Raw genomic sequence first — 19,339 nt, forward strand, 5'->3', positions numbered from 1 at the left:
GTGGGTTCAATCCCGACACTGACGCCTGCTGCTGTATATTTGCCGTTGTACTGGTAGGAACCTCCTGGTTACACCAGCCCACGGGATTATTGCGTCCGTCCGTCGTGCAGGGAGGGTCTGGGTGGGGAGGGGCTGGGTGGGGCTGGGTAGGGAGGGGCTGGGTGGGGAGAGTGGGGAGGGACTAGGTGGGGACGTGCTGGTCACCCCGTGGTGCCCTTATAAAACTCCACCATAGTTGAATTAATGACGTCACGCACTGTGGAGTATGCGTGACATCATCTGCAGGCGGGGTCTGCGAGACGTATTCTTCAGTGGGGGCGTGCGTGACGTCATCCGCAGGAGTGTTGTGCGGATGTTTTCCGCAAAGAGTGAGTGCGTGACCTCATCCACGGGGGGGGGGGGTAGTACGTGACGTCATCAGCGTTAAATGGGTGTGCGTGACGTCATCCGCACGGTTTTTTGTATTCTCAACGTCACTTGTCGAGAAACGCATCGCGCTGACGTCATTTCCCGTCCACCACCGCGCGCGACGTCGCTCGCTTTCGCAGGGCCTGGACACGACACAATGGAGTTTCCTCGCCGCGGTGAGTTGGACCCCCTGGCCCTCACACTCTGCACCTGCCGTTGTTTCGTTGCGTCTCTTCAACAGCTGTAGAGATGTTGGTGTTGCTGTTGGTACAACATGCACTGGGGTCATCGTCGTAGTTGGTGGTGGTGGTTGGGAAGGCCCCCCCCCCCCCCGACCTTCACGCTGCTTGATGAGCTTCCTCTTAAACATTCTTTGCTTCTTTCGGTAAAGTCACTGAGGTATAAAATATATCACGACGTTTCGGGCGTTAGGCGAGACACAGTAGTAGCTGGCCATGTAACCCGAAGTGGACGTCTTGACTGGGACATCTGTGGCGGGGGGGGGGGGTAGAGAGAGAGCGCTTGATAGCTCATCGGATTTCACCGGCAGTACAAATAAAGATTGTGAAACTGATGCGTCAAGCAAGCCCGAAGACGTAGAGACCCGTTAATACGGAGAGACTGATAGAGGTACACAGAGACTTGAGATGCATGGTTATGCGTTTTAGACCGGTCACAGTAAAGCGATTTTGGCCATGTAACCCAAACTATGGGCCCTATTATTAACACGTAGAGACTTATAGTGCTACAAAAAAGACACAGATAAGTTAATGGAGTAAAGATTGTGGACAAGTCAGAATGATGTTATAAATACATGCCTCTGCAGCTAAATCCATGTTGGAATGTGTTTAGAGAAGCCATGCATGTGGATACAATTATTCCTTGCTATTTGTCCTCCAGGTCAAAGGTGGCCCGGCCGAAATGACGAGAGATTTGGAGAAGATGTTCGAAACCCATCTGACCCAAGAATGTCGAGAGGTACAACTGCAATATCTGAAGTTGGACATGCAGTCTGGTGGAACGAATCCTGTTCGCAACACCGTCAAATCAATGCGGATGTGGGGAGTTAATAAGTTGAAGCTGATGCTGATACACTTTTTTTATTTTTTATTCTTCGGAATGCCACAATCTGTGCGGCCATAATTTTACTTTTAAATGTATTGTGATTTTATACATATTTCCATAACAAGTGTTTGGGAAAAAATAGGAAAAAATGTGTATTTTCTCAGCATGTGCTGTAGATTGATTTGGAGACTAATAAGGGATGCATATGCTAACTATACATGCATATCATTTTGCGTATTCCTTTAGAGGAGTGGTTCTCAGCGTGGTCCCTGGACCACCGCCGGTCCGTGACGCTCCTCCTGGTGATCCACCAAGTTGAGATTCTTGAGTTTGTTGAATTGATGTAGTTTGTAATATGTATTTAAAAAAAAATAATAATGTGCATATTCCACTGCAGGAGACATGGGGCCACAGAAGGGAGGTAAAACGTACACTAAGGCTGTGAAGCTGCTCGAAACGATGCTGGAAATGGTGCAGTCTGAGCGTTCAAACAACCCGCCTGGTATGACCCATTCCTCCCACGGATCATTACTCTCGAGGGGCTGAGCAGTGCTAATTGACCGTATTATGGGTTGGTATACATTACGTTGTTCACATTTTAAAGTATTATACTCGTTAAAAATATAGCCTTTGTGATACTTTGGATGTATAACAGTATGAGAATGGCGGTATGGTTCACGCATTGTTGTGAAATCCAATAATGTTTTTTTAAGACTGCCTCTGGTAGTTTGTTCCTCTACGTATGGCATTTCTGAAATACTGAAAGTTTAAAGACAACGATAACACTTCTAAAAGCCTCAACTACTTTTTCAAACCTTTCATTTCACACCAGTCGCATTTCACATGGGGGGTGTACGCTTCCAAACCTCACACTCGAAGACACCAGGGGCCTGAACATATGACTTGAGACACCATAGCAATTTCCTAAGCTCTATTAATGGTAAGACTTATAGCTCCGAATAAATATTTAAGCTAAGATATTGGGCATACTAAAGTTAGGGGAGATGTTTGTGGTAATCAGAATCTTTTTTTAAATAGGAGGAATCTGAGGCACTAAGTTATTTTTCACAGATGTCTAGTCACAGATGCCCAGTCACAGATGTCCAGTAATAAGGACCACTCGGCAATTCTAACCAATATTAACATAACATGATGACAGCATTAATTATTAATAACAGTAAAATCATACTGGTAGGAACCTCCTGGTTACACCAGCCCACGCGAGATTATTGTATCTGTCTGTCGTGCAGGGAGGGGCTGGGTGGGGAGGGAGGGGCTGGGTGGGGAGGGGAGGGTGGGGAGGGGCTGGGTGGGGAGGGGCTGGTCACCCCGTGGTGCCCTTATAAAACTCAACGTTTAACCTACTCACGCCGGCTTGTGCCTGCCCTCACAGTCAGGCATATTTGCGGAATACACCACGCCGCCGTTGACCCTGGCCATTGACCGAGCAACCCAACGTTCCTACCAGCTCTTTCCGCAGGAATGTCTTTAATAACATTATTGATCAAATCTAGCATTAATAACAAACATACTCAGCCACAGACCGGTGAAGGAAATTGATTGATGATGTCAAACTGGCCATGTTGCATGGGGTTTGTCTCCCTGGAAGCTGATTGGCTGGTGTAGGGGGAGTGGTGATGTAATCCCAAGCGACAACTGCTATGTGAGCGAGAGCTGCGATCTCACTGGGAGATCCCATATTTATTTTCAATTATGATGCGTACCCCTCTTCAGGGATTCAGGATAATACTACAGTCAGATTTATGATACATATTGAGAACAAGCCCCGGTCTATTAGACCAAACAACATGATGCTGGCTATACCCATCTGTGAGACACAGCATCTTTAATGTTATCCTTTGCGCTGTAAGAACAGCTTCAATACCAAATGTACACGTTTATTTAATTGTTTACTCATACCTTAATTATTTTTGTTCCGTTACTCCCATTTCCTGGGTATTTTTTTGCTGCCTGAGATTTTTGTCACTCTCGAGGAGACGCATCATTATGAGTATATCACGAACACATTATACGTCAAGTTTGTTGTATTTCACGGCACTTTTGTCAAATGTATATTTTTTTCACGAGGTCATTCATCGGCTAATGCCGTCCCCTGTTTGCAGGTGGAGGTGGACGTGAAAGGTCACCTCACAGAGGGTAAGTGATGACCGATAATCAAGGCTAAGGTCAGAGGTTGCGGGCGAGATTAATGATGGCGTTGCAGGACCGTGAGGAATGCGGGTTGTCTTAAGAGACCTTCATCCAGCAATAGATAGAAACTGGTTGATAAAGATGAGAAACATGAAAAAAAATGCTCCGAGTGCATTGTCTTTGTACTGTTCGCCTTTTGGCGTTCTCTGGTCTGACACTGGTAAGGCTAGGCCCTAAATATAGAAGGATGTCTGGTGTAGGCCAATCAGTTTCAAAGACAATACATATATCAAATAATGTTTGCATGTTAACAAGTACGTGTGGTGAATGCAGAATTGATTCCTTGCAAAAGGTTTCTATTTGGTGTTTGAACATCTTAACACCTGTTTTATTGCCAGATAGGGTAAAACATATTCTTATTTTTTTATTCTTTGATATGGCTAAAAGGTCCCATTTTTAAGATGATATATACATGATATATATAGCATATGTAAGTCCAGATACAAACTTTTATCGGCACCGATAAAAAAAAGTTAAAATGTTAAATGTTGGTATTTGTATCGTATTGGTACAGGTTGGTGAAGATGGATCCAAGGAGCAGATAAGTATTGCTACTGGTTCATAGCGCAGTGTGCTAACCACTGTGTCACCGCTCCATCCCGATTCAGCCAATTGAGGTATACGTAAGGGCTGTCTTCCAAGCTGAAGAAAATGTCCTTCCTACGCAATTTCAACAGAAGCTGAATATTGTCGTAAGTAGATACTTCAGAAGGAGGAACCAGCTGGTTATCCAGGAATCTGCATAAAACTACATTTGGGCAAAAAAAAAACACGGGGGAAAAAAACAAGAGGAAAGAAAAATGAAGCAAGTGTACGTAGGTGGGAAGACGCAACAATCCCATGCATAAATGACAGTGGTGCAAGAGTGACCGAGACTGATGCCAGCAAGTCTGATGGTGGTTGGTAGTTACCAGGGCTGGTGTCGGTGGTTGCAGGTGGTCACTGAGCCGGTAGGAGATGTAGCTATCTCCTACACTCGTGGAATGTCAACGATTGCCCTTGGTGCGAATTTGGTCACCAATTTCTAACCATGGACCACATAGGGCACTGCCCGCTTTGGACACTCGCTGGCAGCGATTCAGATATTCGCCAGGAGGCTACTTCTGAAGTCATCTACTGGCCGACTGCTCGCTCGCTAACCTCGACATGAGCATAGAAACCCCGTCGGTCAACTTATCGCCGTATCAACAAAGACTGGACTGGCTTTGGTAGTCACAGGGCTGGTAATTGTCGTCGTGAGTGGTCACGGGGTTGATGTTGGTGGTTACGGGTGGGCCGGGCTTTGTGTAAAGCCCATGCAATGGTGGCGGTGGTCCTTGCGGTTATATAGACTGGCGGCCCAGTTTGCAGAAGTCCCTGATGACAACAGTGAAGATTATTATGAAGTGATTATTCTTCTCTTGTGGCACCAACAACAATAACCGCCATGCTCCATTAAGTGGCGGTGACGTCACCACATCGCTTGTGCCAGGCTATGTGCATGTTAAGGCCTTATGAAGTGTTGAATGCCCGCTGGCAGGAGGTCACGGGACAGAGCCAGGTGCGATGGGTCGACTGACCGATTGCACCACATGTGCCCCTTACTGTGCCAGCTTTCTGTGTTTTAGCCACCCGGTGCTCCGCCCGTTGTTGTGACCGTCGCTCCCCTGCCTTCCATTGTTGCTGGATTGCAACTGCTTCCAACTGTCCAGTAGCCTCCTCCGCACAGGCCTCCTCGAGCCTCCTCCACACAGGCCGATCTTGATACCGCTGGTACCAGTCATTGGCAAGTCCACTCAGCTCCACATCCTCCTGTACCACATCACTCCATCTCTTCTGTAGCCCATGCCACGCCCATTTAGCCCCCTCTATCCAGCCGAACAAAAGCTGTTTCGGCATGTGGTGGCTGGGCATGCGGGTTACTTTGACCCAGCCAATGCAGCCTTGCCTGCCGGAGGAGCTCACTGATGGGACTTTGTCCAGATCTTTCAAGATTTTGTGAGCTCGCACAATCCAGCCTGATTAAACCCAGGATGAATCGTAGGCAGTCCAGCCTAAATTATCATAACTGGCGAAGATGTTGCATTCGTGTGGGCCACGTTTTGTAAGTATAGAGAAGGGAGGGCATGACCGTGGCCGAGAACATCCGAAGCTTCATGCGGAGCGACAGACCAGGTAGCTTCCACGCAGTGTTACGCAGCGTTGCAGCACCACCTCCGCTATCACAGCCACCAGGGTGGCCTTACCATCCAACGTCTCTCTTGCACCAGCGTCCGCCCTACGCACCTTTCCACCTGGTTCACGTGCCGCCACCTCTCCACCGGTCCACGCACCGCGGTGAAAGCAGCGCGGGCTGCGCTGCTCCGTTTGCTCCAGACAGCTGTTGAGCAGGGCTCCGGTTACGGTGCTGAAGGTCAAATACGGCAGGTGGATCATGGGGGGCGGAAGGGGGGCCTCCATGAGGAATTGGTTCCTCCTTGACATCCTGGTGTGGCATGTTAGTCCACGGTGGGTGCCGTTAATGACAAGCGGCCAACAGGAGAACTGAAGATGTTTGACGGAGGGTGGAAGACTTGCGTTGGCGTGAATCTTCGGTAGTTTTCTAGTCCCAGCCTCCCGACATTTGTGTGGAGGGGCGAATGTGTGATTTTAAAAAGTGTCAAGTACCGTTATTTTTTTGCCTTTCCAAAAAAATATTTTTGGTTATGAAATTCCGCTACTTTGTATATAAACTGTTAATTGTAATGGATCAAACAAGCTCGTTAATGTTTTTTTCACACATTTTCTATGATGCATGTGTCATGAGCATTAGATTCAAGTTTAATGGATTAATCAATAATTTTTGTCACATTATTGAATAATTCGTTTTCTTTGCCATCATTGAGCTCGGTCACAGGACTTGATGGGCATTTTGTATAAACATACTTTTATCATACAATATTAGAATTGGCTGCTATCATACAGCACTGCCAGTTTTAGCAGTTGTTTACCACTGAGGCCCTGTAATGGTTGTTTATTTTTTGACACTTTGAAATGTAAATTTTGATTTTCAGACACAACTCAAGTGAGTCGTTTGACTCCAGGCCAAGATTCAATGAACCCAACCCATTCATTCAGCAGGGCACGAGAATACGTAGCTCTGACCGTGACAACTTCAGAAAGCCTCAAGAGCATCCTCATATTCAAGGCAACAGTCATGATGACAAGTATAATGTTCCTGCCTGGACAGAATATCCAGACCACCAAGAAATTGGAAGACCAAGTAGAGCAAAAAATCTTGAATGGCCTTCCAATGCTCAGCGCCATGGGAGGGATAGCATTGCTGATGTGCAAGATTTTCAAAGATACGCCAACAAGCAAGGTTTAAAACATCGGGACACTGAACCACTTTTTGTGAATTCTGATCGCGATCCAAATTTTAAAGATTCGGAAAACAGTATGCCATTTGAAGGTCGAAGCAGACAAGGATATGTGGGATTCAACACAAATCCAAGTCCTCACGGTCCAGACTCGAGGCCAGGATTACCAGAGCCAGTTGATAAGAGAGGCTTTAGAGGTCCAGATGACAGGTCTCGTTTTGGAGGTCCACAGGGTATGTTAGGTTTTGAAGGGCCAAAAAGGTCAGGCAATCAAGGTCCAGCTAACAGATCAGGTTTTAGAGGTACAGATGACAGGTCACAATATAGAGGATCAGACAGCATGTCACGTGTTCATGGTCCTGAAATTAGATCCGGGTTTATAAGTCCTGCCTGCACATCAGGCTTTGGGGTTTTAGATGACAGATCAGGCTTTCAAGGACCAAATGAAACCTCTGGCTTTGACAGTAAGGATGTCAAGTCAAGCTTTCAAAGTCAAAATGACAATCCTGTTCTCAGAGGTCCAAGTGATATGACTGGATTTGCAGGGTCACAAAAAGGATTGCTGTTTCAAGGCCCTGACAATAGACACAGCCATGGAGGCTCAACTGGCAGACAAGACATCAAAGGTTTAAATGACAGACCAGGAATTCCAGGCCTTGGGTGCATACCAAGCTTTGGAGGTTCAGACAGTAGGGAAGGATTTGGTGGTTCAGACCTAAAGCAAGGGTTTGTAGATGTAGGTGATAGGTCAGGCCTTAGAGATTCCGATAACAGGCAGCGTTTTGAAGGTGCAAGCAGCCAGTTGGCCTTTGGAGCTCCAGATACTCAGTCTGACTTTAGAGTTTTGGATAACAAGCTGGGATTTGGAGGTCAAAATAATAGACCAGGCTATGGTACTGCAGACGCATCAGGTTTTGGAGGTCTGAAAAGCACTCAAGGCGCTGGAGGTCTGGACAGTAGGCCATACCCTGGAGGTTCAGATGACCGGCCAGGTTTCGGAGGTCACGATGACCGGCCAGGTTTCAGAGGTCACGATGACCGGCCAGGTTTCGGAGGTCACGATGACCGGCCAGGTTTCGGAGGTCACGATGACCGGCCAGGTTTCAGAGGTCACGATGACCAGCCAGGTTTCGGAGGTCACGATGACCGGCCAGGTTTCGGAGGTCACGATGACCGGCCAGGTTTCGGAGGTCACGATGACCGGCCAGGTTTCGGAGATCCAAATATCCCACCAGGTATTGAAGTTACAAATAACCGACCGGGTTTTGGAGGTCATAATGACCGACCGGGTTTTAGAGGTCTAAGTGACCGACCAGATTGTGAAGATACATCTGACAGGTCAGGATTTGGAGGTACAAATGACCAACCAGGTTTTAAAGCTCCAGATGACCCGCCAGGTCTTGAAGTTACAAATTACCGGCCAGGTATTGGAGGTCATGATTACCGGCCAGATTTTGGAGGGCCTAATGATCGACCAAGTTTTGGAGGTCATCATGACCGATCAGGTTTCGGAGGTGCAAATGACCGGCCAGGTTTTGGAGGTCATGATGCCCGGACAGGTTTTGAAGGGCCTAATGATCCACCAAGTTTTGGAGGTCATGATGACCGACCAGGTTTCGGAGGTCGAAATGATCGACCAGATTTTGAAGGTACAAATGACTGGTCAGGTTTTAAAGGTGCAAATGACCAGCCAATATTTGGAGACCCAAATGATCGGCCAGGCTTTAGAGGTCCAATTGATCGACCATATTTTGAAAGTACAAATGACCAACCAGGTTTTAGAGGTTCAAATGACCGACCAGGATTTGGAGAACCAAATTACCAGCCAGGTTTTGGAGATCCAAATGACGGGCATGGTTTTGGAGGTCCAACTGACCAGCAAGATTTTGGAGGTTCAACTGACCATCAAGACTTTGGAGGTCCCAATAACAGGTCTTGGGTTCGAAGACCAAATGTAGAGCCAGGATTTGGAAGTCGAAATGTTAAGCCTTTGCTTGAAGGCCTCCATGACTATTCTGGGTTTGGTGGTCCAGTTGTACAACCAGGTGTTGGAGGTTCCAATGAGCAGTTACGATTTGAAGATCCATACGTACAGCCGGGGTTCAGAGGCCCAAAGAACCGGCAACATTTTAAACCTCCAGGGTTTGGACAACGTGCCATCAGAGGCTCTGGTACAAGCGGTATGCAGCATTTTGGAGGTCGAGGAGATGGGCCAGGGTTTAGAGGTCCATACAATAAAAATGTTGGGTTTGTTAAAAATCAAAAGAAGCGCATTCGCTCACATAAACTTATCAGCAAAACATGGACTCAAGGGAAAAGAGTAGGTCCTCCTGTCGTTGAAAAAAAACACCCGGATTCTGTGAATACCAAGAGCAGCACCACTTTAGCACCTTCGGGGGATCCAAAATCCCATCAAAAGCCATCCACGCCAAGTGACACTGCAGTAAGTATGAAATTATTTTCGTTACGTCTCCTATTGTGCTCACGATGCTAATTTGAGCGAAAGGGTAAATGATCCGTAACTCTGTAGCTTGTACAAGATCACATATTCGGTTTATACCATGTGTGCGGCAGAGTGGCACGGTGGTAACAGTTGTGCCCTTGGGCAAAAGGTCCTGGAATCGATTCCTGTCCCATGTACTCTTTCTGTGTGAAGCGTGCATATTCTCCCCACTCCCCCTACTCTGCATGTATTTTATCTGGCTTCACAGTGTCCTGCCATATCTAAATGTGCCTTAGCAGTGGCCAAAAAAATCCCAAGGCAAGACCTTGCTGAAAAAGTTATAATTACTCCGTTTTGCTTTGTTCCGTAGATTAGTAATGATTATATTTCCACATGACAATCTGATGCATTGCAGTGATTGTACCACTTTTAGCACATCGCCTACACACTGCCAATATACCGGATAATTTTTCCCTGGGTAATTTAGTTCTTGGGCAAGAACTGTCATAAAAAAAGTGCATTTGGTGTTTTTGCCACTTTGCAAAGCTGAATGTTTATTGTTGGGTCCTATTTGTGCCTTTGCAAATAAAATGTAGTAATATATATTTTTAGTTTTGATGAAAACAATAATTTACTGCCATTTGTCAAACTAGTGCTATATAAAGGCCTCCCCACATACCACGTCAGTCATGGGGCTTTTCTTTGACCATACTTCAGCACGCTGGTCAGTGCAGGACAGTGAAGGAGCACCGAGGACCACTCGCCACTGATGTTAGCCGTGGCCAACAATGGAACTCGGGGGGGGGGGGGGGGAGGAGCTGGGGTTCATAATGTATTGTGCTAAGCAATGCGCCACCACTCGGCGCCTGTATAAGGTATATAAAATATAACTGTTTAAGCGTCAAGGAATAAAGCTCCACTTAAAAGTTTGTTTCCAAATGAACAGTCCGGATAGGATACTGGAATGTGTGAATCCTGTTTTCAGAAAGGTAAGACGACTAGTATGATGTTATTTTAGGGATAAGTTTCAGACTTAAACATTTCACACTCGTAAAAATGTTTTACCATTTACCCGTGGCACACCAGAGGAAGGGAGTAGAATAAAGCAAATACGGTGGCTGGATGTTGACTACCTCGCCTTGTATAAAGGAGGTCGTGGGTTCGATCCCGACCCTGACGCCTGTTGCATATTTCTATAACTCATTAAAAAAAATTGCAGAAGTGTTCTATGTTTATGTACTTACAATTTATATTTAAAAAATTAGGGAGAATTTGAATGACAACATGCAGGGTAAATGTTGTTACAATGACGGTACGTTTGTTTTACATTATGTAACAATGCAAAAGACCCAACAGAAAAAGTACGAATTATTAATATTTTGTAAGCTTACATTCAACCTCATCGATTATTACTAGCATCTACTCATAGCGTTTGCAACCTTTGCAACTGGAAAGTTGTGAAAATACATCCTAGTTGTGGTGGGGGGAGGTTGACTCAGCCCATCATCCCTCCGAGACATATTAAATATTGCTTTGCGGAGAAATCAAGAATCATTGTCCTACGAATAGAATTAGACCCCACCATAGGAATGAGGAATTTCTACCAGTGGCTCTGCAGGGCTGTCATTTAAGAAAATTGCTGGTAGAGTTGGTAAAATTTAAATGTTTTTCGTCCTGCCATTTTTGAGAAGCAGAGGTAAATACAGAAACCAAGAAGGAATAAAAGTCATGCATAAATGCACGAATACTGTAACACTGATCTCATGAGTGAATGCGTGTACTGCCTGCTATGGCGTCAGAAACGTGGAGAAACAACGTAGAAAATTGGGAGTGCGCAAACATTTTTTAAGTGTTGAACAAAACGTGGGGGAGGTGTGTGCTTAGAAGCACATCGAGAGACAGGAAGAGGAACGGGTGGATACGTGCGTTGTTGATGATACCGTCAATATTGCATTGCGTGCGTTGTGGTTTCTCAACGTTTAAGGTTGGCGCCGAGGCAAAGAAAGCGACGATAAAACCTGTGCAGGACGCAAGTTCCCGCCCGCAAAAACTCCCCGACGCTGGGAAAGGTAACCCCACGCTTGCAAACATGTGGCCACGCATTCTTAATCTATCGTCGTACGGATGTGATGGCGATCACGTTGCCGTACGGGCGGCGGTGGCTACGCATGTGGCCTGTAATCTAGCAACTGGAGGTAGTGAGGGTTGGTGGGTTACTTTATAACACCAACTTTATTTTCACAGGTAATCCCCAGTGAGCTATGTAGCTTTCTTTCAGAAGCGACTTGTGCTATGAATTGTCTCGTGCAAATTTATAGCAGCCAAATACTCCAAATCACATCTTCTTAAATTTGTAGGAAAAAACCCGGAGGACCCAGAGAAAAATCCACAGATAGAACATGCAAACTCCAAATATACAGGCGCCAGGGTCGGAATCGAACTCACGACCTGTACACTAAGCGAAAAAGATCAAATCTCGCCACCACGGCGACCCAGATCTCGACACCAATAATCAAAGACTTTCTAAGTACAATGATGTACAGGGAGACACTTTGATATATTTAATTCAATGAAATAATTGAATAATGACGACATTAACAACGCCCCAGATTTTGCAGACAAGTCAACTTGAAGGTGAGGAGCCAAGCTCAGGGCTCCTCGAAAGCCTGACCCAAACAGAGAGAGAGGCCTTTAGATATTTCTTAAATGTGCAACGGGGTAGGGTTCGCATTGGTTAGCCGTGCGAGCTGTGCAGCATGAAGGCCTTATATATGTTAATGTTTGCAATGTAATATCTTAACAGGCATTGACAGATGAGTGTTGTGTCTCCGTGGGCTCGGTGCTGACACGTTTTGTATGTATTGCTTGCAGACGAGAAACCTAAAACCAAGCCCGCTCAATGTCGGTGAGTGCGAGTTCAGACTGTTCAAAATGAATGACTAGAAACGAGCGATTTTGTAAGACGATTCATTTGCTCTCGGCGACAGTTCATGAGCAAGCCTCGTAGGCTCACAATCCGGTACAGCGTTGGCCAAGCTACCAAGCAAGGGATCCATTCTCATGGTCTCAGCGGGCCCTGAAATCCAGCAGAAAGCTGCGACCAACGATTACCCGCATGGATTTAACTGCGTAATATGTAGATGTAAAGTTCTTGTGTAAACTCCTTGTGCCCATTTATTGGAACAAGTTATTATATTCGTGTGCTCGTGGTGGTGTTCTGATTTGTCCTGGGATCCACAACAAAATGTGGGTACTCGAATGGTCGTGTGCAAAAAAGAGTTGTCAAGTTACCCCCGGTGGCTGTGACGTGGGCTTGCAGTGGCGCGTTCACCGCTTATTCATGCAGCCTCGTAACATTTTGATATCGCAGCAAAAGGTACATTTCCAGGCATTTTATATGGGGTAATGGGAGCGGACGTCTGCATGCCACGACTGTGTCTTGACAGGTACAACTACGCCTGCTGTTTGTGCAAAGTCACTGCTCAAGTGCGAGCCGAGATGGACTCCCACATGGCGAGCAAAAAGCACAAGCAGCTGATGAAGCAACTCGTGGAACTTTGTCCCAACGGAGAAACCGTCTCCAGTTTCCTTCAAGTAATTTGCACTACATTTACTTTTCGATGTAAATCATTTTATTTAGCAATAGTCTTTGATTAATTATTGAATGGTGGCAAGATGTTGGGGTGCCCCGGTGGTGAGATGGTATCTTTTTCACCTGGTATACAGGCAGGCGTAGATTCGATCCCAACCCTGACGCCTTTATATTTGGAATTTGCATGTTCTCCCCGTGATTGCGTGGATTTTTCTCCGGGTCCTCCGGTTTCGTCCCCTCCACATTTAAAATCGACGTCATCCGTTTAGAGTGTTTGGCGGCTATAACATTTGCACACGACGATAAGCCACTTCGTTGAGCTATCATTTGTGGCCAGGTCGTTTCTGAAAAGAGCTACATAGCTTAGTGGGCCTTGCCTGGTAAAATAAAAAACGCCACGGAAGATGAGCACCAATGCCTTATTGCTCATCTGAGCACGATCTCCCTTGTACTTCTTTTGAGTGTCTTTTGAAGGCTGCCCATTCCTCCCTTCTGTCAGACGTACATGGACTGGAGGAATGCCAGAGTGGCGAAGCTCAGCGTCGTCGTCAACCGCCCCTTGGAAGGGCACCCGACTGCCACGTCAAGCGACCCGAACAAAAGTTGGTGACTCCCGTACGCATGTTGACATGTCGCCTGCTTAGTCTGCGTGTCGGGGGTTTATCCTGTGTGGTCGCGTTTACCGCCTCATATATTTACGGAGCCGCTTTCGCTCGACGCTCTACACAGTTAAACAATTTGAGTGATTTCGATGGCAAGGGGCGTGCAAGGGCCGAGGAATGAGTGACCGTAAGAACAGAGGTCTCGCAGGGCTACAGGGGAGGGACGGGAAGGAGTGGAGGGATGAGGGGAGGGAAGAGAATGGGCCATTGAGAAGAGTCGAGGCTTTAAGAGAGAAACGGAACGAGGGGGGACTGCTCAATGTACAGCCGTGCATGCCATGTTGAGTTTGCAGTTCTGTCCCATGTTGGGCACCGTGTGTTTGAATGTAGCGTTTCTGCTATTGTCACTCTACATTTTCATCCCGGAAAAAGGGTTGGAAGTCCGGTGTGCAAACCATTACACCAGTGCTGCAGTATCGCCTTTTATTCCTCAACATCAGCATTTCATTTGCGCGAATATTTAGGCCCAGGTGTTTTACGCGCTCATTTTGCCGTTAACTGTTGCCTGGCTCGTTGTTCATCCCCCACGCGTTTGTGCGTGCGCGTGCGTGCGTGCCCACCTGTGCGTGCGTGCGTGCGCGTGTCAAGAAGCAGAAGCAGCGCTGGACGCAGCGCTGGAGGCGACGCGCGTTGTGTGGTGCCACGCGTGCCGTGTGCACGTGCCCTACGTCTCCAAGTGTCTGAAGGAGCACATGTACTCGGAGTTGCACATCACTAACAGAAAGGTCAGTCTGCCCCCCCCCACGTTGGTGTTTAATACGAGCCGTCTAATACGAGCTGTTTGAGTACGCTTTGGTCACTGTTCTCAGCGGTCGAGCGAGTGGCTCGCAACTCGCATCCCGTGGGTTGCGAGTCCAAATCCTGGTTGGGGGGGCGGGGGATGGGAGTGAGTGAGGATGACCGAGCCCATCATCTGTTTGGGGTTGGTTAAACGGCTACCGCTTTGTGGAGAAGGCAACGGTGGTTGTCCTCGGGAGACATTTAACCCTGCCATAGGAATGTGGAATTTCACAACCACTGGCTCGATGCTTAAATAGGAGGCGAGCGCTACCTCAGCGTCTCTTTTTAGCGACATAGTTTGGTGATGCTACATCGGGGCAGTGGTGCAGAAGCACAATCGACAAAGACCCTTCAGCATTCGTCAAAATGCACCGCTTTCAAATAAAACAACAGAGGCGACGTTTCGGGCAGCGGCCCTTTTTAATTGCACGTAAACTGAGCAGAGGTAATTACTCGCTCCCGTTGCCACCGCTGCGTTCCACGGGAAACCCGCTGCTGGTGCTTGAGTTACCCGTTCAAACTTGTGCTGAAAAATCACCTCGTTTGTTTTAATGCGTGTCCCCTTCTTTTCAGGTGACCATGAAGGAGAGAACGACCAACGTGGTGGACATAGTGAAGAGCTTAATGCAGCTCCCAAAAAGCCTCGCTCTGTTGGAGTCCTTTAAAAAGGTTTGTAGTTCCACTCTCCGTGGTTTGTGCCGGTGTGTGTTTGGAGAAACAGTCAACGCCACCACCTTCAGCCTCCAGAACGTGTCATCGCACAGTCTGGTTCAATATTCGATCTCGTGAAAGTTGAGTGGATTAACACATTTTTTCTGCTGCCACGTAAGGCCCCACTGAGCTGCATAGTTATTTTTTCAGAAGCGCAACTGGCCACGAATGATGGCCCAACGAGAGAGGTGGCTTATCAAGTGGATATTTATAGCGGCCAAATACTCTAAACGCGTGATGTCGATTCTAAATGGAGGGAAAACTGGCGGACGCGGAGAGAGACACGCAACTCCAAATATACAGCAGGCGTCAGGGTCGAGAGAGAACCCACAACCTCATGTATACCAGGCGAGGTAGCCTTGTAATGATGGATATCCCACTACAAACTACGATGAGTTTTTACATGATTAATTTGGACATTGAAAACGGGTTAATATTAGCCATACATTAGCCATACAGTAGAACTTTGTTAATCACATCATTTAGGAGTAGCGTAACTTCTTATGAACGTTCCACGCGTTGAATAATCGCTGCCATTCGCATTACATTGACAGGTCTTGTTTTTTTTCCTCATCTCTTTGCTTTCAGGGTAAAGATCCATTCACAAACGTAACCGCCTTCATCGAGGAGTGGGAATTCAATCCTGAAGACAACGTAAAAGAGAAATCCGTCGAAGCGAGTGCCAAGGTTGTGACGCGTGAACCGGGCTCCTCCGGGCAACATCAAATGCCCGTTGTGGAGCTTCTGAAGAAGCGTAGCCAGCCTGAAGCTGCTCACTCGTCTGCTTTTGAAAGCGCCAAGGGGAGCATCCCAGCTCCGGTGAACGCGGAAAAGCAGATTAAGCTGGCGGGTAACGAGATTGATTTGGCTAAGAAGAAAAGACCTCACATCCCTGCTCAACCTTCCAACGTTAAGAAGGAGAGACTCGACGACGGTCCTGATCAAACTTCTTACGTTAAGGAGAGAATCAATGTTCCTGCTAAACCTTCCAACGTTAAGGAAAGAATTGACGTTCCTGCTAAATCTTCCAACGTTAAGGAAAGAATTGACGTTCCTGCTAAACCTTCCAACGTCAAGAAGGAGAGACTCAACGACGCTCCCGCTAAAACTTCCTCCATTGCAGCAGCAGCAGCAGCTGCGAGTGTCACAACGGCGCAGAAGGAAATGGCGAATGCTCACCGGGCCGATGTTGACGACCGTGCGGATGGAGGCATGGGGGAAGGAGGAGGGGTCAAGGGAGATATCAAAGGGGACTTGGAAGAGGAGGGCATAGTTGTGCTCAACATGGATGAGGACTTCCAGCTGGATGATTTTGACGATGAGGATTATGAAGCCGGTGAAATTGTGCACATTATGGCCGGGGAATAGACCCGAATAGCAAACTCGGCAGCATCGGTGGCCTGGTTGCGACTAGGTTGCGTGTGAGACCTTGCCGATTTGCTAAACGTCTTGTTTGTCAAACATAAACAGGCATTGTTGTGATTGAACAGGCATGGACGTGACACAATATTAATTCTTTAAATGAGAAATCCTACAGGGGGCTAGCAGTTAAGTGCCGGCTCACACCTTCTAACGCGAAGCAAATGCGTTTTTTTACGTTGCCGTTAATACATTTATTTTTACGTCTTAAAAGTCATTGCGAGACACGTGTGATCAGCACGTACCCTCCATCTAAATCATTTTATCCTGCACCTGAGATTTCAACATCAATTAGTAACTCATGGATTTGCTCTTAAGCCCAAATTAATAATCTGAAAACATTTATTCATTGTTTTTCTTGGAAATGTGTATTACAAGTCACTTGCTTAAACCGAATAAATATTAGCTCCAGTTAATCAAAAATCCACGTTATCGCCTCTACAGTACAGTAGTTGCATATTTTTACAACAGTGGTGTTAATTGGCATGGCTCTGCTGTCTGCTTAGTGGGCTAATTCTTCTGCGCGGGAGCAGGAAAGTTTTATCACTGAGCACGCTCATTCGATTCTTTATTACAAATTTTAGTTTTGTTCATTAACAAACTCAATTTTCTTAACTTAAACATAATTAATACCTATATTCGTGACTGTTGGCATAGAGAGCCGCGGATAATTAATTCTACGCAGCCGTCCTCCCCGTCGTTCGTGCGGACAATCGAGTCTTCTGTATATTAGAAAAAAAGTTTTGCTCGCTGGTGCGCGGGCAGTGACGTCACTATGCGATGCCATCAGAGCGATGATTCGGTTTCATGCGTCACGCTGATGTCACGCAGCCCCTCCCCACCATCCATCCCGGTCGTGTTTCCCACTCAAATGCGTGGGGCAGTGCTGGTGTGATGTAGAAAGTGTCGTCTGAAAAAAAAAATGTTCACCAAGTTGATTGATTACCTAGATCATGATTGGTGAGGGTTTTAGGTTGCATATGTCATGGGGTTGTGTGGCAGTAACGTGGGAGTTTTATTTTTTCCCCTTACTATCCGGACGCTGTTACAAAAAGTAAAAATGAAAATAATTTTTTTTACGGCTTAAACCGTCCATAGCATGAACACATTTGTGAAATGTATACGGTCATGCTATTCCCAAGACCGGATGATTTTATAATTTCCTAAACCTGCATGTGATACAAAATCCAGATTGTGTCGACCAGTTCCCGGAGAATCGGAATATGTATTTATACTTGAGGAATCTGATGAGCTATAAAGGTTTATTTAACATATGTCCAGTCGGGGCATGGGTTAAGAACGTTACAACAAACAATACAAAAATATGATAGGAGTGCAAAGTTCAAAGAAGGTCATCAAATCCCCCAAACAAGAAATAAAAACGAAACCGTCCCCATCCTCCCATCTGGATTGCGCAGCAATTATCGCCCCCAAGTGTGAAACTACTACGGAGTATGAAGAGTGGCTCTATTTTTGTGATAAACTGTACTAAATAGTTATTTAGCCGATTTGTAAACATTGTTAATGCATGTTTGACTTGTGGTTGTGTAATTTGTATACTTTAAACGCAAATAATCACGGCTGACGCATTCCGCCTCCCGTGCAAGGGCCTGCTTAAATCATGCCGTCAAAATCAATGTTTGGTGTCTTGCACAAGAGCAAACTTGCAGAGATTTTGGCGGGGCACAGGCTGATGCACTCCCATTTCCCCCAGTGGGAGTTAGAAGTAGGCATATTGATCAAGACCGGGGAGTCTTTTGGTCTCCAATAAACTGATGTAACAGCAACTGTCCGGTTATATGTATACCTTGTTGTTTTACAGCACTGTTTTTTTTCTTACACACCACGACTTTTAATTCCACGACCGATCAATCAAATCCCTGGCACCGCGAGTCATTCCTCGGCATGTGCTTCAACAAATGAGGCGAGCAAATCCACCGCCCCCCTCAATTTCCGTCTCAGGCGAGCACCACATTTTGCCGGTTGTGGAAAATTCTGGTACCTGTCCAAAGCCGTTGCCACCGGACACTCGGAGAGGTGACAACCTCCACGTGCTCCAGAGCGTGTACAGCTTTACGTTCAGAAAGCCTGACCCATCGAGAAAGTCCGAGCAATTCCCCCGTCCAGCAACCAGCCTGCCCCACTGCTGCATGGGTTTGGAGAATGGGTGATTGTACCAAGTTGATGGCGCTCTGTTTTTTTTATAATGCTCTTTGAATGTCTGCTCAAATGTTACGACGAATAAAAACGTTACGTGGGAAATCGACGCGCGTCCTTGATGATTACCGTAATATCCTTGGTTCTTTCTGTAAAGTCACGTAGAAGGGAAATAATAAAATAATAGAAATATAAAACTATATTTATATTTTATTATTTCCCTTCTACGTGACTTTATCGAAAGAACCAAGAATATGAATCCCTGCAGTCACGAAAGCTTGAAATCAAGATTACCGTAATATTTTGGCACAGCCCCTAAAACGCCATCAACGAACTTTAAACAACCCACACCCACCCAAGCGTACTCGCCCTTATCCATCCCAACACTCGCCCATATCCATCCCAACACTCACCGATATACATCTACTCGCCCATATCCATCCCCTACTCCCCAAAATGCAGCCCCTACTCAACCATACAAAACCCCTACTTGCCAATATACATCCCTTACTAATCCACACCCAACCAGCCACCCCTTACCCTACCCACTGCT

The 19,339-nt window shown here is 46.5% G+C and overlaps 1 protein-coding gene across 6 annotated transcripts; it reads left to right on the plus strand.

The window, feature by feature from the left end:
• The first annotated feature begins 474 nt into the window (after nt 1–474).
• LOC144734075 (uncharacterized) lies at nt 475–18,891 on the plus strand. Of its 6 annotated transcripts, none has more exons than XM_078616132.1 (12): nt 481–584; nt 1,309–1,386; nt 1,871–1,975; nt 3,597–3,630; nt 6,717–9,465; nt 11,450–11,534; nt 12,337–12,370; nt 12,912–13,059; nt 13,557–13,659; nt 14,308–14,444; nt 15,073–15,168; nt 15,799–18,891. In XM_078616132.1, the coding sequence occupies exons 1-12, from the start codon at nt 566–568 to the stop codon at nt 16,576–16,578; spliced, it is 4,368 nt and encodes a 1,455-aa protein (XP_078472258.1). In that variant the 5' UTR covers nt 481–565; the 3' UTR covers nt 16,579–18,891. The 6 variants fall into 6 exon arrangements, with proteins under 6 accessions (XP_078472263.1, XP_078472258.1, XP_078472259.1 ...); XM_078616133.1 differs by having other exon boundaries at nt 14,311–14,444; XM_078616134.1 differs by having other exon boundaries at nt 14,314–14,444.
• The last annotated feature ends 448 nt before the right edge of the window (nt 18,892–19,339 follow it).

Source organism: Lampetra planeri, chromosome 49, assembly GCF_965212315.1.
Source record: "Lampetra planeri chromosome 49, kcLamPlan1.2.h2, whole genome shotgun sequence".
In the NCBI taxonomy this organism is placed as follows: domain Eukaryota; kingdom Metazoa; phylum Chordata; class Hyperoartia; order Petromyzontiformes; family Petromyzontidae; genus Lampetra; species Lampetra planeri.